Source organism: Polypterus senegalus, chromosome 7, assembly GCF_016835505.1.
Source record: "Polypterus senegalus isolate Bchr_013 chromosome 7, ASM1683550v1, whole genome shotgun sequence".
NCBI lineage: Eukaryota > Metazoa > Chordata > Cladistia > Polypteriformes > Polypteridae > Polypterus > Polypterus senegalus.
Genome location: NC_053160.1, coordinates 56,404,354 through 56,431,074, shown reverse-complemented (window position 1 = coordinate 56,431,074; position 26,721 = coordinate 56,404,354). Strand labels below are relative to the sequence as shown.

Here is a 26,721-nt window from a genome sequence, read left to right as displayed (position 1 = left end):
TATGTAAGACAATACTACATGTTATTTAAATAAGATCCTCCTCTACCTGCACACCTATACAGCAAAGAATGTGAAAGGTTAAATATTAAGTAACCCAAAAGTTAACCAATTAATTTTCAGTTAAAGGCTCCATCACAATACACAATGTTTCCATCGATTTTCAGCCAGTCAGGGACAGTTGTGGTTCTAAAAGAGTTAAGCTGCAGACACCCACAGCTCTGCTCCATTGACGAGCTAATCAGACTGGAAAATAGCCAGCCATGTAACATAACAAAATTGGACATTTGTGTGTTTTTCAACATGCCCATTTCAAGGTGTACCTTGTGCATCATTTTCATAAAACATCTTTCAATGAGTTATTTTACATACACACACAAAACCAGGATAAAGTGAGTTCCCACAGTTAAGGTAGAAACATGTTTTTCTTAAAAAAAACCCATTTACATGTGAAAGATATGCCTCAAATAAAAAGATTACCGTAAACATCAATGGCTGCCATGAATCCGAAAGCAAGTATGGAGGTTACGCTTCTCCAGAGATTACTGCTGAGCCTTTAGCACTGTACATTCATCTCATTAATATACATTTAATAATAATCATAATAATATGTTTTATTTATATAGCATCATTCCCAGGAGAAAAAATAATGATCTCACCCAAGCATTTGCTTCAGGAAATGTATCTTTGTGGATACTTCCACCATTTTCTACCTGTGGCTGCAAGATGCATGTGTGAGGAAAACATATGTACAGTATATGAGAGTGCAGCAGACATGTGCAGACTATGAAATGCTTAGCTGTAACTTGTAAAGAATTTATGTGGCCACATGACTTGCATAGAAATTTCAAATTTGTTAACCTGGTTTCCCGAAAAAAACCCATAAATTTTAGCTTAATTTAATATGCAAAGTGGCCACATGTAAAAAGTTTTATTTGCTGTGACTGGAAGCACAAGGTGGCACATCACTAATATTCACTGCCATTACTGGGTTGCAAAAACACATACACTAAGACTGTTCAGGGAGGTAGAAATAAATGAAACCACATGCACTTGACTAGCCATGCAATCTCTCTGTATGCTTTGCTCTGTGCTTCACTAAATATTTTGTTTTCAAAAGATTTGCTTCCTGAAAAAATATTTGGTAATTATGATAGACAGCTTCAAGACGAACACAAATATAATTTCATATTGGCGATATCACAGAGGAATTTGGAAAAACAGAAACGTTTATTGAATTTGGTGTGTTTAATCCCTTAATGATGCTGACACATTGCATTAGTTCAATTGAGCTAAAATGCTCTGTTGCTGATTTTCATTTGTACTCAGCATCTGATGCTTCTCTTTTTAATGTCTAACAATAGTAGGCCAGGATTGCTAGATTCCACTTACCCCGGGTACTGCTTTTGCATTGTTGCATTAACGTAGTGAAACTTTTTACCATGTTTGTTTACTGGCTGACACAACTTCAGCTGGGAAGAAGTCTAAGTATGAATGAAGAAAACGAATCTTTAGTGTATGAATCATGCCGCACTTTGTCGTATATGCTTGAAGTAAACTGTTAACCATTTGGACATAGTTTGGTGCTTTGAGGTTGCCAGGAAAATTCTCAACAACATCCTTGAATGTTTTTTGTCCCAAATATTAAAATACTTCACCTTCCTTGTTCATTAGTTTCTCAAAATTTTTCATCAGTCTAAATTTTATATGAAGAGATGGCAAAATATTTTTGTTGGGTCAAGAAGTGATTTATGTACCACACTTTCTGCCTAGAACCATATGTTTATGGAATTGCCCGTTTTCTTTAATACAATTACATTTTTTAGAGTGATATTTGCAAATGGTATATATGAGCTGCAGATTTTATTTCTAGTAGCAGTGCAACTATTTATAGATTACCAAAGATGTTCCAGTCGTAGCTGTTGTACTGTAAATGTTTCAACAACTGGTCCATGTTTTTATAGGTTTCCTTCATGTGTACTGCACAGCCAAAGAGTACTAAAGCATGGATATTGCCATTGTTTAACAATATAGCATTCAGGCTTAACAGTGATGCATCAATAAAAAACCTCTATTGTTGTGAGTCATGCTTACAACCTAAAGCCATAAACAGTGCATCAATGTCAGTGCAGAAACAGAGGTTGGCAAATGTCTTAAAATTGTCAAATCTTCTTTGTGGCTCCAACAGACAGAAATATTCATATCTGGTGACAGCAAACACTATCATTGCAGTATTGAACCAAGTTAGTCTACTTTTTCTTTTGAAGTCCCTGGTCACGTCATTTAATTCTCACTGTTATCAGATGAGGCTCACTAAACATAACAAGTTCAAAAGCTGGATCATTGTCAATTTCCATGAACAATGCGACTTCCTCATTACTCTCCAAGTCTCTGATGGCTTCAGTACTGGCAGTATTTGTCAGATGGCTCAAAGCATAATGAATATTCAATAGATTTTTTTTTATTTTTAGTAGACAGAGGCATTGGTCAGACAGAATTAACAGTCTGTCATGTGATCTACAGCATGTATTCTCACTATATCATCAGGAATAGAAATGGTATTAACTTCTTAGTACCTCTTGGCCAAGCTCTCAGATCAACAGCAGATGTTACATAACAAATGTAAGGAGACCACAGTTTCTCTTGATCAATAATTTCAAAGCCGATATAGAGCTCATATACTTTCTTAGCAAGTTTAGTCATATTGCGTCTTTCAGGCTTCCCATGTGTAGTTCCTAGAAATGTAACAGAATGTATTGTGGTTGTTTCAACATTGGCAATACATATCTGCCTATAATAAATTGTACTCTAGACAATAAATGATAAGTTTCCAGACCATGCTATGTCTCTAGAACATGTGCTTCTGCATATATACAAACTGATATCAACATAATCTAAAGCATCTGTGTATGCAACTGCTGTTACAGGTTATCCTGCCAGCATCTAAATGTCCCAACTAAGCTTGCCCAAGAATGCCTAAGCCTTAGCATATCCATTGAATTTTGTACAACCGGCACTAAGTGCATGCCCAGGCAAACCTGGACTAAACAAACTAGCTCAAGTTCTAAGCAACATTTTAGTAGACTTTGAATATGACGGGAAATCACAAAAACAAGTGATTGCAATAAAAGGGTACATAATAGGAAAATATAAAGTTTAGTTTTGTGATCTGCAGCCCAGAATTCATACGGTAAGCCCAGAAGTGTTCATGAAGCAAAATCTTTGTTTTCCCTTTACATTACAAGAAATTGTTCACCAAACTGTCCACTCTAGACATATTTTAAGGCAGAGATGTTGTTATCAGCGTCTCCAGTGTATCATAATTTACATATTCTGTCCTTTCTTAACCTATACAGTATTGCGTCTATGAAAGGCACTAGGAATGTGAAGATTTAAAGATATATGTTTAAAGATATCTGATTAAAGAATGAAAAATGGAAATGCTTAGATGTGAAATGGTCTTAAATGGATATAATGAGGGTATTAGAAATAAACTTGATCCATTAGGCTTGAAAGTTAAGACAGAGGTAAAGAATTTAGGGGTAATTATTGACTCTGACCAGATTTTTAAAGCACACATTAATCAGATTACTAGGACAGCATTTTTTCCAATTAAGAAATATACCAAAAATTAGAACCCTTATAACTTTGCAAGATTCTGATAAATTAGTTCACGCTTTTGTTTTTAGTCGCCATGGGTTACTCCAACACACTCCTCTCAGGACTTCCCATAAAATACATCAACCGATTGCAACTAGCGCAGAATGCAGCTGCCAGAACCTTAACTAGCAAAAGAAAATCAAAGCACATCTCTCCACTTTTGATGTCACTACATTGGCTACCCGTGTCATTCAGAATTGACTTTAAAATACTGCTTATGGTTTACAAAACCTTAAATAATCTCACTGTGTCCTATATTTTGGAATGCCTTTCACCTTACACTCCAAATCATAACCTTAGATCTTCAAATGAATGTCTGCTTATTATTCCAAGAGCTAAACTTAAAAGAAGTGAAGGGAGGCGGCCTTCTGCTGTTATGCACCTAAAATCTGGAATAGTTTACCGATAGAAATTTGCCAGGCTAATATGTTGGAGCGCTTTAAAAAACTGCTAAAAACCCATTACTTTAACATGGCTTTTTTCATAACTTCATTTTAGTGTAACTCTAATATTTTGTATATGCATTTAATTATCATTTTTTTTCATGGCTCCAAAATCAGTAGTAACCCCTACTTTCTCTGCTGTTCTCTTTCCAGTTTTCTATGATCGGCACCTCCATCTGATCAAAGCACTGTGCAGTCCCTACATTGATGTGTTGAAGGCCAGAGGTCCACATGACCATCATCGTCTAATTCTTTCATGTGAAGCCTGAAAACCACGAGAACTGATTGAGATCATTTATGTTAGGTAGAATGCCTAGTGGGGGCTGGGTGGTCTTATGGCCTTGGAAGCCCTGCAGATTTTGGTTTTTTTCCATTTTTTCTGTCCTCCATGGCCTTCGGACCTTACTTTATTCTTTGTTAATTAGTATTGCTTAATTTTTATATTTATTCTTTTTTTCGTTCTTCATCTTGCAAAGCACTTTGAGCTACATCATTTGTATGAAAACGTGCTATACAAATAAATGTTGTTGTTGTTGAAGACAAGTACCCAGAAGAGAAGCAGTGGACTTGCCTCTGGCCCCACCCATACTCCTGCTTTCTCCATTCAAATGCATTAAAATATATCGAGAAGAAAATAATGACATCAGCTAAAGACCACCATGGACCAAAGCACGTCGGATTTTTTTTTTTTTGCTAAACATTTTCTTAGCCAAACAATGGGATAAATGAGGTTATCTCTTTGCACCTCAACTATTCTCACAGTTGTCCTTTTTCTTTTCCAATATATAGACAACCTATACATGTTATTTGAACAACTGCAATTTATCTTAAATATAATCTTCCAGCAACACACTATTTCATTGATATATAATCTGACTAGATTTGATGAAGATAAAAGTAGTATTTTTAGACTCTAAGGACAAATATCAAGGTATATATCTCTAGATAATCTTAGTCAATGATGGGAAAGGGACCTTTCAATTAGAATTTTAGATAAAGAATGGAATTTAGCCATCCAAAAATACATTCTTCTTGTGTAAAGCATGCGATATAGCTGAGCTAAAAATTGCACATTCCTCATATTCATATTTTGTTTAAAACAGAAAATTATTCAAAATTAGACCTAAATTTTAAACAATCTCGTTAAGTGGCCCCCACTAGATCATATGCCTTCATAATGTTCTAAGCTCAGACCGTTTTGGTGTACATGAATTTCGCATGGATATTGTTGTACCAAAAAAAACTGTTCTGTGCTTCTCTAACAATAAACCTTGGATTGCAAGTAACATCAAGAAACTCCTCAACCAAAAAAAGGAAGTATTCATGGCTGGTGATAGGGAGAAGCTTAAGCTGGCACAGCAAAACCTGAAGGGGAGCTTAAAGCAGGGAAAAATGGACTATAAAGAAAAATTGTAGGTGAGGCTTCAACACACATCAAAGAGGTATGGAGAGGAATGAAGACCATTACTGGCTATAAACAGATGAGAAGCCAGGCAACAACAGGTGATAAAGACAAGGCCAACAAATTTAACCTGTTTCACAACACGTTTGACATGGTGTCCAGCACTGACTCATTGTAACAGAATAGGTCATCTGTTCCCTCTCTCATCATTACAGAGGCATATTTTGCTACTCAACGTTGCTGCACCCCTGATGTCATTGCTGCAACATCTGCTACACTGGGTCCCAGATAAGGTGAGGATGCAGTTGAGCAGGCTATGCCCTGGAAAGGCAGATGGTCTGGATGGTGTGTGTCCCTGACTGCTGAAAGAGTGTGTATATAAACCTGCTGAGCCTCTACAGATATTGTTCAACCTGAGTCTGCCTGCTTTGCCTCAGACCATGCACTCAACCCCCTACCGTTTGCATACCAGGAGCACACTGGTGTTGAGGATGCAGGCCTCTACATGCTACACCAGACCCACTCCTTTAGGATAAACTAGGTAGTTATGTAATGATTATGTTTTTTGATTTTTCAAGTGCATTTAATATTATCCAGTCCTCCATTCTTAAAGATAAACTGGAGAGGATGGGTGTGGATTCCACCTTCACCTCCATGATTCATAACTACCTGACTGGACGACTGTAGTTTGTGAAACTGAGGATCCATGTCTGCGGGACAATAGTGAGCAATGTTTGGTCCCCACAAAGTACTGTTCTGGCCCCATTCCTGTTCACATTATACACAGCAGACTTTTAAATATGTCAGACTTTTGTCAAATTCAGAAGCAATTGCAGCATGCGTAAGAAATGGGCAGGAAAGGGAAAATAAGGATCTGAGTGGACCTTTCAGTGCCTGGAGAAATAAGAAATGCCTGATTCTGAACACAACGAATACCAAGGGGATGATTGTGGATTTCTGCAGGTCTAAGCTCCCATTTCTGCCTGTTAACATCCATGGGGAGGACATTGTGGTGGGGCAGACTTATAAATATCTAGGTGTCCACCTTGATGACAGACTGAACTTATATGTTGTCAGGGATGCCAGGGGCCATGACCCGGTGGGACGTCATGAGGGACCGGATGTGGGTCTGTGCCCACCCTGGATCACGTGGGGGTTGCCTTCCGGGTTGATCTGGGGGCCACGGGTACAGGGCATGGAAGCTCCACCCTGTAGGGGCCCGTGGTCACCACCAGGAGGCGACCCAATGCCTTGGGGACCTGTTACCCCAGCACTTCCTGAAGATTTAGGACGGCGCCCGGAGAGCAGCCGGGAGGACAGCCGGCACTTCCGCCACGCTGGGGCGTGGCCAGAGGAGGAATGCCGGGAACACCTGGTGCTCATCCAGGAACCATATAAAAGGGGCTGTCTCCATTCATTCAAGGCTGGAGTCGGGAGGAGGAAGGACGAAGCACAGAGGAGGTGTGGAGGCGGCCCGAAGAAAGGCATTGTGAGGCCAGGACTGTGAATTGGGGTTTGTGCACGTGACTGGGTCTGTGTGACCATTTAACTGGGTCTGTGTGACCAGAACTATTCTTGTAAATATTGTAAATAAACGTGTGGTGGTTTGAAAACAACATGTCCGCCTGTCTGTGTCCAGGTCAACTTCCACAATGTGAACACAGATGTCCTCTAAAGAAAGGTACAGAGCAGGCTGTTTTTCCTCAGAGGACTCACATCATTCAGCGCATGCAGTGAAATTTTGTCTTTGTTCTACCAGACAGTTGTTGCCAGTGTCTTCTTCTTTTCTTCTTCGCTGCCGTGTGTTGGGGAGGCAGTATGACAGAGAAGAACATGAAGAGGCTGTGGTTTTCTCTACTTCCTGGAAGCGATTTGTCAGTTCTAGTGTGAATTCCTTTTTCACCTCATCCTGTAGTAGTATTTCTACTACAGGCTTTGTGAATTTCCTTGTTTCTTGAATTGTGTTTAGTTTCAGTTTCATTTGTACTATTACCAAATAGTGATCAGATGCTATATCAGGTACATCTCTTAATGCAAATGCCCACCTTTTGGAGAAACAGATGTGGTCGATCTGGCTTGTGACTGTGCCATTACGTGACCTTCATGTAAATTTGTTTATCATCTTATGCTTGAACAGTATGCCATCAATTTTCAAGCTGTTTGTACTACATAAGCTTAGCTGATATACAAACTTTTGCATATGCTCCAATTACGTCTTTCCATCCCCTTCGATTAGATCCAGTCTACACATTGATGTCTCCCATGACAACGCGTGCATCCTGGGTAGGTACCTCCTCTAGGATTCCTTGCAAAGTTTCAAAGAATGTGTCTTTGTCTTCATCTGCTGCTGTGTTAGTGGGTGCATAGACCTGTACCAATGTTACTTTAATATACTTTGTCATGCTGTTATTATTCTATCATTTATTGGTTCCCATGAGATTAGTGAGTTTACTGTTTCTTTGTCAAGTAATAATCCAACTCCCCTTTCATGCTTGCTTCCACCTGGGTGTAGAACTGTAATTTCCTCTGAGATCATCTTTCTGCTGTCAGTCCACCGTATGCTCAAGGCCCATGCTCAATGTCATATTTCTTCTTTAGGTGAATTCTATGCAAAATCAACATGGAAACCAAACGAAAATATTTTTATATGGTAAATTATGTGACAAGAACATAAGAAGTTATTAATTTAGGATGATCTCAAAGTATCCTCATTCCCTTTAGATGGATACAGATGTGCATTTTTCAAATAATACTTTACATACTGCAGAAATGAATGTTAAATTGATGTGGAGAATGAAAGCAAAACTTTTAAATGTTTATCCATTGGAGGATATAATCCAGTTTTTACTAAGTATAATCCTAAATCATTATTCCAACAAAGTCATCCATATATTCTTCAAATAACAGTCAAAGAGGGGAACTTTTTTAGTAATAAACAATTCATTTCTTATTTTATTTTTAAGTTTTTCCAGCAAAGTTTCCTTAATTTATTGCATTGTGAAAGCCTTCTACTGACTATCAAGGCAAAAAACAGAAAAGATCCTTAGTGTACCATAACGATAAAATGTAAATTTTGTAAATGCTGAAATATTATATGGTATGAAGAGGAAATACACATTGTTCAACAAACTAGATGAAAACTGCTGAATTAAAATACAAATTCTGCTAATTGTCTATCAAACACTGGTGACGTGAGTCAAACGGTAGGATTAGATAGATTGTGGACTCAGATCATGCCACTGATACTGTGTGACCTTGAATAACCCACTTCATCTGATCCTCTCTGTTTTCTTTCATATTTTCCATCTTCTGATTTTTAAATGCAATTATTCCACTGTTTCCTTCCTTCAGAAAAAGTACAACGGAAATTTAAGTGTACTCCAGCAGCTTGAAATAAATAGGGAGGTTTTCAGCATGAATGTGTAGCTGAAAATTCTCCAGTAATTTAGAAATACTGTCAAACCACAGTTAATCAAAATCAGCAAAGAATGCTTCCAGTACCTTGTTCAATCAATGCCTGAAAGAATTCAGATTGTTTTAGAGAAAAAGGGGGTCCTTCAGTAAGTTTAATAAGTGTTCCTAATAAAGTGGCTAAAAATGTATATAAAATAGACTAAAACACTTGTTTCAGGGTCATTGGAAACTGAGATGCTTCTGCAGTGTCTTGAGAAATTGTTATTCCATTATTTATGAAAATTCACAGTAAGAGACAGTATACTATAGATAGCTATGTACTACGTGCCAGGAAAATATTATTAATTGCTTCTATTAAAACTGCAATATCACTACAAATTTGTATGCTTATTTCTAATGGCTGCCAATATTTTGCTACCCCCAAAATGACATATTGCTGGTCACGTGATGTGTCTGAGTTGCATTAAATTGTTTCTTTCATGTTTGCATTTTTCTGAAGTTTTCACACATGAGGAAGTGGATAATCTACCGGCAGCAACAGGGACTACTATGGAGGTACTTGGTGATTTGGAAATTATAGCGGGAGAAGAACTGCTTTAGGTTAAATAAGCTTAAATATAACAAATCACCAGAACCAAATAACATTTAACTTTGAGTTGTTAAGGAGTTTAGTAAATGCATATGAAAACCCTTGGTATATATTTTTCAAAAGTCACTGCACACTGGGAAAACACCACTTGAAAATAGCAAATATTATTCTATTATATAAAAAGCGCAGTCAGGCAGATCCTAGTCACTATAGGCGAATGTGCTTAACATGCATCACAAGTAAATTAATGAAAGGAATTAATAAGGAGAAGTTTGTGCAGCGCATGGCAAAAACAGGAGTTTAAGGGAACAGACAGCATGGGTTCTGATATTTAGGATCTTGTTTTACTAATATGTTAGAAGGCTATGAGGTAGCAACAAAAAGATATGAGCAGAGTGGTGCATATTTTATCTTGATTTTTTAAAAAGCATTTGATAAGATCCCACATAATAAACTGGGCATCAAACTGAAATAAGTAGGAGTCCAGGGTGCAGTGTATACATGAGTGCTGAATTGACTGAAGTACAACAAACAGAGCATTATGGTGCAAGGAACCTTATCAGAATTGGGTGATGTTAACAGTACTGTCCCTTAATTATCTGTGATAGGGCTGCTGCTATATCAAATATATATACTGTAAAAGATCTGTATAGGAATATAAAAAACAAGCTGAGTAAGTTTACAGATGACACCAAGCTAAGTAGATTGGCAGATAATCTAGAGTCCATTGAATCAATAAAAAGGGATCTGAATAGAATACAGATTTGTGGCAGATGAAATTTCATGTAAGTAAATTTAAGGTATCGCATGTAGGAAGTAAAAATGTTAGGTATGAATATACAATGGGAGGTCTGAAAATTTAAAATACACCTTACACGAAGGATTTAGGAGTCGTAGTGAACTTGTCACTGTCAACTTACAGATAGTGTTTAGAAATCATTAAGAAGGCAAAGAGAATGTTAGGCTTCTGTATATAGCACAATGTGTAGAGTACAACCCAATGGAGGTTATGCTTAAGCTTTATAGTGCATTAGTGATGCCTCACTTGGAGTACTACATGCATGTTTTATCTCTTGGCTATAAAAAACATAACAGTACTAGTAAAAGTCCAGAGAACAGCAACTAGGCTGATTCCAGGACTGCAGGGTATGAGTTATGAGAAAAGATTGAAGGAATTGAACCTTTAATCTTTTCAGTTTAAGCAAATAGATGATTAAAAAATGAAATGACTGAAATGTTTAAAATTATAAAAGGAATTATTACATTGGATTGAAGCTGCTACTTTTGAATGAATTTTACAAGAACATGAAGACATAGTTGGAAACTTGTTAAGGATAAATTTCACATAAATGTTTAGACCTTTTTCTTCACACAGAGATCTACAGACATATGGAATACATTACCATGTAGCATGGTGGACAGTGGGACGTTATGGATATTCAACACTTGACTTTATGTTGTTTTGGAGAAAATTGAAAAGGGAAGACTGCAAGGTTGAGTTCAGGGAGGAAGCAAGACAGGCACTGGGTGCCAATGAAGAGTTACTAGATACCTAAGCAACTACCGCAGAAGTAGTAATGGTGACAGCAAAAAGGGTGCTTGGCATGACATCTGGACGGAGGAAGGAAGAAAAGGAAACCTGGTGGGGGAATGCAGAAGTATAGAAGAGATATGTATGAGGAAAGTGTGACAGTGGTAGGTCTGCTGTAGGAGTGAAAGATACATTCAAGGTGGAGGTAGGATTACATAAGGGACTGGCTCTGTTCCCTTTCTTATTTGCAATGGTGATGGACAGGTTGATAGATGAGATTAGACAGGAGTCCCCATGGAATACAATGTTTGCTGATGACATCATTGTGATCTGTAGCAAGAGTAGGGAGCAGGTTGAGGAGACCCTGAAGAGGTGGAGATAGGGTCTAGAGAGGAGAGCAATGAAGCTTAGTAGGAACAAGACAGAATACATGTGTGTGAATGACAGAGAGGTCAGAGGAATGGGGAGCATGCAGGGAGTAGAGTTGGTAAAGGTGGATGAGTTTAAATACCTGGGATCAACAAAACAGAGTAACGAGGTGTGTGGAAGAGAGGTGAAGAAGAGAGTGCAGGCAGGGTGGAGAAGAGTGTCAGGAGTGATTTGTGACAGACTGGTGTCAGAAAGAGTGAAAGGGAAGGTCTACAGGACAGTAGTGAGACCAGCTTTGTTATATGAGTTGGAGACGGTGGCACTGACCAAAAAACAGGAGGCAGAGTTGGAGGCGCAGAGTTAAAGATGTTAAGATTTGCATTGGGTGTATCAAGGATGGACAGGATTAGAAATGAGGACATTAGAGGGTCAGCTCAGTTTAGACAGGAGGATATGGAGAAAGATGATCTGCTGTGATGAACCCTAACAGGAGCAGCCGAAAGAAGAAGAATTGGAAGTACTGTATAAAAAAACTACAAAGCATCCCTGACAACAGTGGTAGCAAATATAGTAAATATATAAATATTATGACTAAGTAAAATATGACATTATTTCAGATGTTTGACACTTTATTCAAAATCTTATTTTACTCTTCAATAATTTTTTACTGTTTGAAATACATACCTTTAGCTTACTGTTTCAGCACGTTTGTTTTTATCTGCAATGAAACCCATTGTGCTGGACAATGTAAAATACAACGTCCAGTAATATATACGGTAAGTTCCAACAATATACAATAGCAGTAGAATTCTATCACTGGTTGTTTTTAATTGAAATGTCAGAAAAAAATATAAATTGGGAAGTCTATAATAAAGGATATTAGGTTTTAACTCAAAAACATACTTATCAAGCAATATCAAGCTTTTCCAAGGTAACATTTTGCGTAACAGACTTCTTTTCATTCTTCTGTGAAAGCAGATCTGTAAAGCTGCCTAAATACAGCTTTTGCTCCTCAAAGAAATATGTGTTATTTATGTATGATAATATTATATCCATTGTGTATGTCTTTAAACTTCTTTGGGAAGAAACTTTTACTGAATGCACCTATCACTGTAACACTACAATTTGTCTAAAAAGTTCAGAGTTTTTAAAAACAAAATTCAATGTTACATGTTAGCATGTCACAAACAGTATGCTTTATGTAATGTAAACAAACTCACCTTAGTCTTGTATATTTGATTAATCTCTATCATGTTTCTTTAAACTCAAGTAATTCTTTAAAATCCAGTATGTGACAACTTTAATTATCACTTTTTATGTCTTGCTTTTAATTAGAGTAGTCCGCTTTACTTAAGTTGTTATACTGTAACTGCTGACATCTTACTTTTTGAGACTGCTTAATAAGCTTGAAAATAAATAAATAAATATTACAAATGAAACATAAATATATAACCTAAAATAAAAACATAGCTAAATTATGTGTAAAAATGTTCACTGATGACATTAATTATATTATAAAGTGTTGTGATATACAAATCTTTTAATTTAACACAATTACAGCACAACATACTAGCTCAGTATCTTATACTGAATGCATCAAATTTATCTCTGGATTTAAATTCGGCAACTTTTATATTTTGTAAAGTCATGCTTTCTAACAACAATTACTATTTCAGTTCAGATAAACTTAGAAGAAGAATAAAAGATCATTCTTTCACTGAATTATTTCAACCGCTGAATGTCTTCCCATCTGTTACTACTTTATATGCCACATTTCATGATGAGCACCATCACAAATTATTGATTCTATACAATTTCAACACTCAGAACCAAGCCACAATCATAATGAAAATTCCATTCAATAAATATATGCATCTAAATGAACATTATTTTTTCTTACTCACTTGTGACCGATTTCATGAGCAATTGTGAAAGCTGAGCCCAGCCCAATGTCTTCATTAATACTACAGCTTCTCTCAGGCTCACACATTCCTGCCACAGAGGCCAAGCCTGTATAAACAGAAAAAGACACAAAGGGTCAAGCTAAGGTGTTTCAATTTTAAAGCTTCAGTTATATATGCCTAAATTCTTTTTCTAAAACCTTCCTGCTTAGAAGCAGTTGTTGGCAAAAGGTTAACTTTCAGAGTCATTTGCAAAATCACTGGGGGAAATTTCACTTTGCAGGCTAGACGTTCATATTTTTTTGAACTACAGCCGTAGCTGGAAAATGTCTAGACTAGGGGTTAGATTTATAAATTTTACTTCTGGTAGCTGGGGACCACCTAGTAACTTGAGCTAGAGTTGGGAATTAAAGAAAACATTTTTTTTCCCATTTTTCCCTACAAGTATGTCTAAATGGAGTAGTACCTACGCATGTTTTTATGTTGTTATTTCTGTGTCTAAAGTCTGAAAAGCATAAAGGTAATAATGATAAGAAGTATCACTTATTGCTACCAAACCTAACCAGAGAAGACTGGGTTCTGGAAAAAGAAAACAAATACACATTGTGTGAATCTGTGTCATATACATTATATATATCAATAGTAAAAACAATAATGTCTTTGTACGCTATGTGGAGGTGAAGCTCCACTGCAAAAAAAAAAGGACCAGCTAAACATTTATTATACTCCAGGGAGCGGCAGGAAGGAATTTAGGTTATTCTTGCTTTTAAAAGCACAGCATGTTGCCATAGATGATGCAGAATGGATTTCATTTAACATTTTTCTTTCATGAAAAATGCTACTGTGTTTATGTAAATTGTTTATTACTGTTTCCTTTCTAGTTAAAAAATATTGCATCACTCAGTTTCCAGTATGCAAAAGTTGAAATGGTTAGCTTTATGAAAGAAAATATCACTTTTTTCTTGCTATGGTATTTCATCCAATACCTTGTCTTTATGTACCAGGTGCATATTTTTACCACAATCTTCTTTGTACCAGGAAGCACATGCAAAAATAATAATAATAAAAAAAAAAACACATATACTTGTAACATACCAAAAACCTAAAGAAAATCATCTGGGGAGTTTCACTGGTAAGATTTTTGTCATTTTGGGTAGGTTGAACACAGCCCTTGCCAAGTGACACAATTTTTGCCAAAACAGTTCATTCTGATTCTAATCCAAGATTTTATAGTATTCAAATCTGTAGCAATGTCATAATTTATTTTTTAACAATGATGCAAAAAAACACTGATTTTATTAGTATTCAAATGTATGATTTAAATAATTAAAATTTATTGGATTGCATGGTGGCACACTTATTGACACTATTAATTTTTAAGCTGTACTATTTATGAAAAGTAATACTGAAAAAATGCTGTATTTGCCTAAATTATTTATTTATTTATACAGAAACTTTAATATATCCAAGTGGTTGCATTTTCTGGATATATTCTCCTAATTCTCCTAAAAATGTGACTTAAATGACAGTGTGAAAACTTGCAATATATGTCATGGTGTCGCATTTAATGGGCAATGCTACTTAAAGCTGATAGCTGTGAATTGTGATGCACAAAGTGCCTATATACACATACACACATATATATATATATATATATATACACACACACACACACATACATACATATATATATATACATATATATATATATATATATATATATATATATATATATATATATATATATATATATATATATATATATATATATATATATATATATATATGTATGTATTGTAGGTAGGAGAACAGGCATCGTGGATGAGACGGGGAAAATACACTGCACAGATGGGAGGCCAAAACGACGACAAATTGGCCAGCGAAGCCAAGAAATAACTTTGTTTCCGGCTGACAGGAGATAAGCGACAGACCAACAGAAGCTGAGATTCAAGAGATGTTCCATCCCCCATATGTAAGGTGGCAGTGGTCCTTATATGGGAACCCAGTTGGGGCACCCATAGAGGTGCTTGGGATATGGATCCCCGAAGAGCAGCCCTGTCAGGTTCCCTATGTTCCAACAGAAAGTGCTGTCAGGGGAGGACCTCCGTACTTTCATTATGGCCCGAAAGTGCTTACCGGAAGATGTGGAATGGCATCGGAAGCATTCATGGGTCAAGTATAAAAGGAAGTCTGCTGCCACAGAAGGACAAGTCAGAGTTGGGAGGCAGTGGATGAAAACCCAATGGAGGTAAAGAAGAATTGGCAGTTTATTATTCATTTTAAAAGTGTGGCTTATTACTGGGAGGATTGTGAAGAGGTGTTTTAAAGAGTAAAATTCTTTACTTTATTCATTTAATGTGTGGTTTCTTTTACTGTCCCTGTGGTTTGAGGCTCTCTGGAGCCAATATCAATCAGCTGTGAATGAGATTGTGCAGCATATGAAAAAGGTTCATGAAGATAATTTGCAGAATGTAAAAGACATTAATAATATTATTTTATAGAATGATGGAAACGCAATTTTCCTTTAATTTTATCGTGCATAAATTTAGCCTAAAAATAATTTTACATGATGATCCAGCTATCTGTCTGATGTTACGTATTAGGAAAATGGGAAGAGAGGTGAGTTTGGACTGCTGCTTGTTTTGTTTTCTTAATTTTAGTTCTTCAATGTATGCAAAGGTAAATTTCAACACCATATCTAAGGTTGATTGTAGATGTCAGGGAAGCAGTTGGGTGTTTGGGACTTTGGGAGGGTGAATAAGTCAGCTGTGTACACAAAGGACAAAACATACCTAAATTAAAAAAAAAGACATGGAAGACACCAAAGATCTTTTTGTACCAGCTCATGGAAGACAAAGTGTGAGCGTTGGGACAAATGAACACTGGTGCTGGTGAGATAGGCTCAAGATATGACAAACCTCCAGCAGTGGTTTAAATGCAACAAGTTTTCATTTCAGAAAAAATTCTGGCCAAAGGATGTGTTAATTAACAATTAACAATTAAGATAATTGCAAAGAAGTCGACAGAAAAGTATTAGCAAAGTGATATATATTAAAATGCCAATTTCAGAATATAAAAGCGAGACACTTTTGTGTTTAAAATTGCTCTATTTATTGTTTGTCTAAAGGATATGTCTCACTTTTTGAATTGAAAATATTTTTTTCACAATAATGGTATATATTAATTTGCCCCACAATAATGTGTTCTAAACAGAAATTTAAAAAAATGTAAAAATTAAGTTGTTTTTTCATTTTGAAATGGAAGTGATGGGGCTGGGTGCAAATGTAAAAAGAAAAGCCTTAAAACTAAAGTGGAATATGTTCACTTTAAAGCAGCAAAAGTTTCAATTCACAAATTTCTGACCTCCATGTTTCCAAGGTATGGGTGTAGCAAGAAAAATAAACTGAAAGGTATATGTTATCAGATAATCTTGGTACTATTTTCTTGAGGTAAGGATATGTTTCCTGTTTGCTTGCCTGCTCGCAGTGACCGTCATGATTAGAATTTTGATATTTTCCACAGGCACACCCCCAATTCACGGAATTTCTGTGGCTTCAGGCTGTATATTATTCTACTTTGTCCCTGCAGTTCTAAATCTTTAGTTCTTACTTTCTGCCATGGCTTATAACAAATGATCCTTTGCACAAAAAACTGCAGAGTATCTGATAAAGCAGCAGACCTGTCAGTGTGCCCTGAAATCATTTGATTTGCGTACAGATCTGCCATGATTCAAAACGCACGCCAGAACTAGTGACACATGCATACTCAAATCATATAATTTTTTTATGCCACGTGTAGTCAAATCCTATTTTGTTATACAGAATACTGGCACACATACTACAGACACAGTGGTATAATAACACATGCACACTCAAAACATATGAAGATTTTGTTCCTAAATGCAATCTACTTTCTGTTTTTTTATTTTATATTATATAGGGTTGTCCAGATCTAATTATGCAACTTTAATGCAATGCAGGGAAACAATACAAGACAAAAGAATTGCTGTTCAACTGACAGCCATCTCCCCGCCATTTTGGAATGCAGGGCAGGTGCTGCCATCTATTGGCAACAAAAATAATTTTTTGTGAATTCTCTATGTAATAAACATAACAAGTTATAGCGTAATGAAAATTGCATAATTAGATCTGGACCACCCTGTATAAGCTATGGAGCAAGATTCACAGCAAGTAGCAGGATGATGCCTGCTGGTCAGTCATGCATATACTGTATCAGTAATTACATTGCATTGCATTTTTTACAAAAGCCTTAGATTTTTGAAAGAGTCGAGGCTAGCTGCATGCCAATACTGTACTAAGTTCACAGTGCCAATCAACACTCAGCATTATGCACTTTCTGTGGTGTGTTGTGCGCATATACAACAAAAAATACTGAGAATATAAAAAAGGCTGATTATGCAACAGAGCCAAACCACAATGAAATAGTCCTAAGTGCCACAAACCAATTACCAAATTTTATAGATGATTCAAAGTCACACTTGCTGAGGTATGGAAATAATGCAACGGAAAACTATGTTTTTGAGTGAGTAAACATAACTAGTAAGTTTTACTGTTTCTTTCTGGTATACATTTACTCAAGCACATAATATAATGAGTTAGTTCAGAATTTCAATTTACAGCAATTTTGAACCAACATTTAATTCTTTTTATCACACGCAGTGAAAGACTGTGAGTGACTGTAAGTGTGACTTTTTTGAGTGATGTTTGTCTAGTTGTTTACAGAACAGAGACAGCAATTCACATCTAAACACCTGGAGATAACGTTAAACCGCACCCCTTGGGTTGAAAGGTTGCCACAGACGTAGGTGATGACTGAGGTGAGGTTAGTCTCCTTTGAAAACCAATGAATTTAGCAAAATGTTTTATATTTTGCTTTTTTTTCCGTCCTAATATGACATGGATATGCTGTTTTGCAGTATGTGAGCAATCTCAGGACACAAGTCATTATTTATTAAAATTTTCTTTGAAAAATGGATGGTAAGTTTTAAGGATTTTGTTTTCATGTATGGACCTTGACCCTATCCTCTCCAATTTAAACCCCAAGAACAGGCTTAGTATTTTTTAAAATTCATAAAAAATGCTTCACTTAAGAACATAATTTCATGTGGCAAATACTGTAAATATATACCAAGATAGTGAAGAAACATCTAGCAATAAAAAATAACAAACTTATCCATTAAATTTATTAGTAAGATTTTGAAAACTAGTTCAAAAGAACTTGGCTGTTACAATGGCATCCCATAGGCAATATTGCATTTTCAGACATTCCTTTTATTCACTTAAACAGTAATTTAGTTCTTTAGATACTGCTTTTAAACACATCCCCTGTATTTTGTAAAATACATCTCTAACTCATTGTTAATTTAAGAATGTCACATATATGATTTGCATGAGCGGAATTAGCTAGCAAACTAGTAATGTAACAATAAGAATATGAGATGATATGACTCTAAAGCCTGCGGTGGGTTGGCACCCTGCCCGGGATTGGTTCCTGCCTTGTGCCCTGTGTTGGCTGGGATTGGCTCCAGCAGACCCCCGTGACCCTGTGTTCGGATTCAGCGGGTTGGAAAATGGATGGATGGATGACTCTAAAGCTGGCAGTAAGTTGAGGAAAGCCTGTTGAAATGTCAAGGTTCAAAATAATTTGATGTGGGCAAAGCAGAAACATGTAAAAATAGGAAACTGATGATTAAATACATTTCTCTAAAATGGTGTTAATATGTGGAAATATAAACCTGATGAAGACAGCATTCCTTCAAGAGATATTATTTCCTTCTGTGATAGAAACCTGGCCATCAGTGAGCCCCAAACCCTGAACAAAGAGTCCCGGGCTCAAATGGAAGGTTTATTAACCAAAATTATTTCCAAGTTTGCAAAACACGAGCACAAATAACAGCTTCTCTCTTTTCACAATACTCTTTCTTTTCTCAACACCGCACCAACTTCCTCCAGTCCAGTGTTGCTCCACGTCCTCCCAGCTGTGACTTGCCTGGGTTATGGAGTGTGGTCTCTTTTATTAAGGACCCGGGAGTACTTTCGGTGCCCCGATGGAAGCACTTCTGGGTCATATGGAAGTCAGATATTTTAAGGAACACTTCTCCCTGCAGCACCTCCTTGCAGTACCAGAGACACCAGCAGGGCTGTGCTACCGGACTACACCTCCCGGCATTCCCTGCTGATTCCTGTGGACGCCAATATGGAGGACTGCTGCCATTTAGCACCTAGAGGGAATAAGTATCTCCCAGGGACAGTCCATCCCTGTCTTCTTCAGTAGTGGCCAGGGAAGGTATAAAGTCCATATGTGGTTGAGATACCTGTCCATTTTTTGGGGCCTCCTGTTCAGGTAAGGGATCTTCTGAACTCCTGGCCAGGCCACTCGTCCATCTTGTATGCCTCCTATACCTTCATTGTTTTAAGGAGACTCGTAGTGATTTGTACTGTTTTTTCAGATTTTCATATTGCTCATTTATCTCTAGGCTGTTTTTTAACAGCGTCTCTATAGTACATAAACAAGATAGTTTTGGAAAATGCAAAACATCAATTCAAGAAATGTAAAAAGTTGTATTTGTAACAAAAATGCTTAAAATCACGAGAAAATTCTGTTCCACAGTGTCTATAAAAAGTATTCACCCCTTTTATTTTTAAGCAACATTGAATCACAGTGGATTTAATTTGGCTTTTTGACACTGATCAACAGAAAAAGATTTTTCCAGGGGTTGAGCAATTTTTATAGGCATTGTATATAAAAGTCTATTAATCTGCAAGTATCAATCCATCCCGCTACATCCTAACTATAGGGTCATGGGGTCTGCTGGAGCCAATCCCAGCCAACACAGGGCGCAAGGCAGGAAAATACCCTGGGCAGGGCGCCAGACCACTGCATTAATCTGCAAGTATGAAGGAGATAATTCAAAATTAAAAGTAACACTGCGTTAAATAAGTAGTCACTGTTAAGAACAGGTTGCCCAGAGTTCACAGCGAATTTGGATATACTAAGATGTCTGCAGTGTAGCCCACAGAAACATGGATTGAGTGTTAGAGGGCAACATATATACGAAAATGGCAATTCAGGGACCCAGGGACATTAAAAAGGCTGCATCATAAAGCTTATTTCTTCTAAAGTTTAGTTTTGTTAACAATCTCAAATTAACTGGCAAGTTTGAAGGTAATACTTCCAGAAGCCTGGAATGAGTTAACAAAAAAGAAATGGTAGAAGAGAATGCATGGAAAAGAACAAAAACCATTTTAATACTTGTATAGCTCGTGCAATATATGTGTGCCCCCCTAATGAAATATTTTTGAACAAAACGTGCATCTTTTTTGTTAAATTAACTATTTACCTAGAGTTCCACAGGGTTTATTTTTGTATGTGCAGATGTCATATCTGTAGGAAAAAGAGCAAAAAATAAAATTATCAATCAACCAAAGCAATCAAAGTGACTATGACCACAGAGTGGTATATAAAACAATCAACACAATAAAAAAGCAATACCACAAACTAGAAAAAAAAAAAGAACAGTAGACAGAGGCAGACAAAAAAACAATATAATAAACATTTGGATAAGTCATCAGAAAGACTAGGATAAGTAATGTGGAATTACTGGAGGTGTACATTAAGTATGTATGTCAGAATGGTAAATAAGGGAAAGAGAAGAGAAATTTATTTAAACAAAATATTAGCACATGAGGAGGCCATTCATCCCCTACAGACTTAATAATCTTTACTCATGTTCTTTACACCTCATGCTGTCAATCCCTGATCTTTATCATTATGTGCAGTGAGAGGGAGTGGCCCCATTTCCATTCTTTCACTATAAACTGTAAAGTACCCTGGCAGTTCTGTGAGGCCGGAGGCCAACAGGACACCTGCCAGAAAAAGGAAAAAGGGAGGGGGATTTTGGAACATTCAACAGTATCTTTTTAATCTCAGTTTCAAGTAAACTTTTTATTGGGGTTCTAAAGACATTACATTGAGATACCTAGAGGGCATCTAATGGTTACCATCATGGACTGTTTCCTGTAATAATACGTGCATACCAATAACATTTCAGCAGTAATAAAATGTATTTATTGCTTTTCAGCTGATACAAGTAAACATTCTGTTCTTTAAGCAATTTTTTAAAAACTTTCAAAATCAAGTATTATTTTGCTCACACTGATAAAAATTTCAGTACACAATTAGCTGTAACAAAGTAAAACCGTATGGCAGTACAGAATTTTGGCTGCATACGCAGTTCTTAAGACTGCAGTTCAACTGAAGGAGAATCATCTGAAAATCATATTTAACATTTGCTATATATATTATTTAAAATTATGGGGACATGTAGTACATATACCGTAAAGTACTGAAATTTCACATGTGTGAAGATGTATGTTTCATGCCCACAAAGGGAGGACAGAGTCTACTTCTGGTCTTATCATAGAATTTTAAGGGTATGCCTGACCTGGAGGCATACATTCTTGCTTAGAGCTTACACCACAAACCTAACATCAAAGTGTTTGGTGGCAACACTCTGTGTTACATCTGCACTGTTTTGCAGCATTCCAAGAGGGAATAAATGGCGTCTACAGTTGTGACTATGAGATGCACATGCCAGAGGAGCATGCAAAACTCTCCAGAGCTGAGCTACTATCAAATGTTCCTTCACTATGTCTTATTTAATAACAGTAATAAAAAAACTTTAAAATGATTTTCTAAACTACTGTATTTCTTTATAGAGAGTGTAGCACAAAATTAAGGCATGACAAGCAAAACTGCCAGAGAGCTCTGTCCATTACCGTCTTCACTGCTTCTACAATGCAAAAAGGCAGAGCAAAGAGTGTGTATCTAGTCAAAAGAGCATGATTTCAATAAAATAGACACACACACACTTGGGCATCTTAAAGTCTTTAATTTGGCCTACAAGATGAAACTATAAGAAATAATGACAATGGTGCAAATGTGAAATCAAATAGTAGCGGGCTAATGTCATAGTGAGCCTTGGAAGCTGAAAAATAAAATGCTTACCTTGACAGAGTAGAGAATAAACTCTATCACTGCTCAACAGCCCTGGTGTAAACCATTTATTTTACCAAGTTTATTTATTAATTGTTCCACTACAGAAAGAACAATCTTTATATACTGTGTATATATATATATATATATATATATATATATATATATATATATATATATATATATCTATACTAATAAAAGGCAAAGCCCTCACTCACTCACTCACTCACTCACTCACTGACTCATCACTAATTCTCCAACTTCCCGTGTGGGTGGAAGGCTGAAATTTGGCAGGTTCATTCCTTACAGCTTCCTTACAAAAGTTGGGCAGGTTTTATATCGAAATTCTACGCGTAATGGTCATAACTGGAAGCAGTTTTTCTCCATTTACTGTAATGGAGATGAGCTTCAACGCCGTGGGGCGGAGTTTCGTGTGACATCATCACGCCTCCCACGTAATCACGCAGTACATAGAAAACCAGGAAGAGCTCAAAAAAGCGCTTAAGAAAACATGCATTATATAATTGAGAAGGCAGCGAAACAATAAGAAAGCGAGTGACATATACAACCATATTCATGAGTTCTGCTACTGAAACAAAGCACGATGTAAACCTACACTTTAAATTAAGTTCATAGACAGGCTGCGCTGGCGTTTGTAATTTAGTGCCTGCCCATATAAGGCCGTCCGTCAGCGGCAATCCAATAGCAAACTGCCACGGGTAAATATTCACGGGTGAAGGACTGTGCTTATGGAGAGGAAGATGAGATGGTCAGGGTGGTGTTTGACACAAACTCAGCGAAACTGCGAGAGAAAGTTTTAAGTGCCAGGACTAAGGTAACATTAAATACAGCCACGGACATAGCACGAGATGGCACAGCACAGCTGGGAACCTTCGATGCATGTACACCGAGGCTCACGTGAACTGACGCAGTGCACAGATAAAAGGCAACAGTTCCAAAGAGCTGAACAAAACCGAATTACACAATTGAAAAGGCAGCAAAAATATGAAGCGCCTGATAAGCATATTCATAAATCCAGTTACTGCGGAAACAAAGCACACGTTGGAAAAAGTCAATGTCCCACTAAAGGAAGACAGTGTAAAAAAAACCCGTGCATGCAGTGTGTCAGGTCTCAGATAAAGAAGAAGATGAGCTGTTTATTGATGCAGTAAGAAACGAATCGATGAATGAAACCTGTCATCTTTACAACGATTGACAAACACGGAATGTAACTTGAACACAACACATCCTACAAATACGAACCTGATTGAAAGAAATAATGATAATCAAATCCTTGATGACAGCAACACTCAGTAACACTCACAAAACAAATACTGTATATTGACAGTCATGTTACGTTATTTTTAAAATGTTCCCTTTTCTTTTTCTACCTTTTTTTAACACACTACTTCTCCGCTGCGATACGCGGGTATATATATATATATGTATATATATATCCCGCTCTACATACTCGAATAATGGATACTTTATTCGCCATCAATGATTGTTTTGGTAAAGCCATACTCAGTGTATTCATTAGATGAACGGTAAAAAAGTAAGAGCGAGGGGAGGATGACTCATTGAGGCATGCAGGCTGTAGTGCGTCAACTCTATCTGAATTGCGCGATCACATTTGAAAAACATATCTTTTCAAGTTCTATTTAGTCCATATGTGTCAAACTCAAGGGCGCGGGCCACATCCGCCCGGCGTGTAATTATATCCGCCCGCGAGATCATTTTATATACTGTATTATTGTTATTAAAGCCCGGGTATATGAAGCGCTGGTAACACAATAAACTACAGATCCCATAATGCAGCGCTTCAGCTGCCTTGCATCAGGGTAACCTGAATGCAATTCAGAAGATACAGAAAACAGCATAATTAAATAAGAATCTGACACTTCAGCGGACGTTTTAAACCGTGCACAATCACAAAGTGATTTCAAGTGAAGCTGCTTTTATGGGAGACACAAATGCACCAGTTCACCTTGCCCCACTTTCCCTGTTGCCAAGTACTGTTAAACCAAGTCGTCACTACGGTGTTCCCAAATACGCACTTTGCTGATAAACTGAGCGCACTGAGTTTGCACGGTGCTTTGGTGACTTTGATGAACAAAAAAAGTCCGTCTACATGCGGCTCGAACCTTGTGCATGTTTGGCAGCACATATCTGTGTGAGAAGCTCTTCTCAGTGATAAAGACTAACAAAACAGCACACAGGAGTCACCTCACTGATGAGCACCTGCAATCCATCCTGAGAATCTCCACAACACAGAACCTCACAGCAAACAGAAACGAACCTGTGGCCAAAAAAAGATGCCAGGCGTCCAGCTCTAAAATGACATATGAGCAAAGACAACTGAATGATTTGATTTGTTATTGCACGTAAAAGCGGGAGTCAACCGTTTTAACAAACAGCGTATTGCACTGATACTGAAATAGCTGTGTGTGTATATATGTAGATATGTATGTATATGTATATATATGTATTTGTGTGTATATATGTGTGTGTATGTATGTATATGTGTGTATATATGTGTGTGTATATATGTAGATATATATGTATGTATATATGTGTATATGTATAGATATGTATATATATATATATGTTTATGTGTGTGTGTGTAAATATATATATATATGACAACAACACTCATCACTCACAACAGTGACAAAACAATTACATTGACAATCAGGTTACGTTATTTTCAAAATGTTTCCTTTTCTTTTCATTGCTTCTTTAACACACTACTTCTCCGCTGCGAAGCGCGGGTATTTTGCTAGTATATATATATATATATATATTGTGAGCTGGAGGGCTGATCGCACCCCAAATAGAGACAGACGCCCCTGGGAAAACCACAAACCCTGAAACACTGACTACACATTGCTCCTTATCCTTGCACTATAACGCGTAATACAAGCCTCACGCGGTACTCCGCCGACTTATAAGCCTTGCGCAGCGCCTGTCAGTTTGGGAATTGATTGTTTGCTTTTATCTCTCTCTGCTCCTAGCGGAACTGTTATATCTGACTTGTCATGGAGCACGTTTAAGCTCATGTGTTTGCGGTGTCTGAATAAAAATCCTTCTTTTTTTCTACGACCTTCTGTGTGTCTGTGCAAATCTGTGACCCAAGCGTGACAATATATATATATATATAATCCAATGTCTGTCTGTCTGTCTATATGTCTGTCCTACTTAACGGATTTAGATTGGGTTTTTTTCTATAATTTGCTTGAACATTCTAGGTGATTTTGTGACTTCTCTCATCGCACTAAGTATCATAGTTCGCTTGCAGGAGTGATTTATTCTCGCTAATCCGAGACAGAGGCTGTGGGCTGAGGAGAGGGGAAAGCGTGATGTCAGGAGTGGGGAGACAGGCAGGGCCGTCCTCAATCACGCACCAGCCTACATTCGAGTCGGTGTACCTCTTGCCACGTTTTGGAGTGCACCTTGCCTCCACTTAGCTAGTGATACCTGTTTGCTTATTGATTTTTTAAAGTTTGTCCTGTTTCAATACTACTCAGGTGGAGCGGCTGCGGCCAGCTAGTATAAAGATAAAACACATCTATATGTATTGACTATAGACTGCCTGCATCCCATAGCTATTAGCTGGCAAAATTAGCTGACATTAACTGGTGGGAAATAAATGTATTCAACCCAGTTCAACTGAACTACTGAGCTTTCATGGTACCTGTAAGTAACATAATTAAGAACTGTAAGAAACTAATATGTTTTAAACACTGTAGCACACTTCTATCAGAATACAAGGCGCTACAAGACACCCCTACCTGACATGAGTTAACGCTTAACTGTAAAATGTCATTTCTATTTTACAAGAAAATTATGTCATAGTGCTCCAAACCAGACCAATGCTTTACTAAAAGTCCATCTTGTTGGAATGTCAGTTGAAAAGAGGCAATTTGTAAAGTTATGTCCAAGTGTTGTACTGCATTATTCTGGAAGCTAAGGCACAAATGTTTTTTTTTTCCTTTATATCTCGTGACTTTATAATCCACCAGTTACAGTTTTGTCTTGTAAACTAAATGAGACACTTAAATATGGATAAATGCACATGAACCTGTTTATCTAGAATCACACCAAACCAGCAATTTATTCTGTGTGTCCCTTTCTGGTATTGTGGAGTGAGTGAAACAAAGTTTCTGTTAGCTTTGGATCTGTGTCGACTACTCATCCTTAAATTGCATTATTTGGAGTAAAACTAGATGAAATAACATTATTCTATAAAAAGGGGAAGGGTGTTAAGTTTAACTAAATTTAATATTAATCAAAAATGTTTGGAATGTAGTGATGACTATATTTTTGATTGAATTGTGTTTACTTACTATAATGTGATTTATATTTTAAATAAATTACTATTTGTATTAGTGATAGCAATA

At 36.9% G+C, this 26,721-nt stretch overlaps 1 protein-coding gene across 1 annotated transcript in view; it reads right to left on the bottom strand.

Annotated features, from left to right (window-relative positions):
- The window catches only part of adamts6 (ADAM metallopeptidase with thrombospondin type 1 motif, 6), a 311,123-nt gene that overhangs the window by 154,003 nt on the left and 130,399 nt on the right, over positions 1–26,721 (bottom strand). The window contains exons 8-9 of the mRNA XM_039758682.1: positions 20,667–20,710; positions 13,310–13,415 (exon numbers count right to left, since the gene is read on the bottom strand). Coding sequence (XP_039614616.1) covers positions 13,310–13,415; positions 20,667–20,710 — 150 coding nt within the window. The remainder of the gene's footprint in view (positions 1–13,309; positions 13,416–20,666; positions 20,711–26,721) is intronic.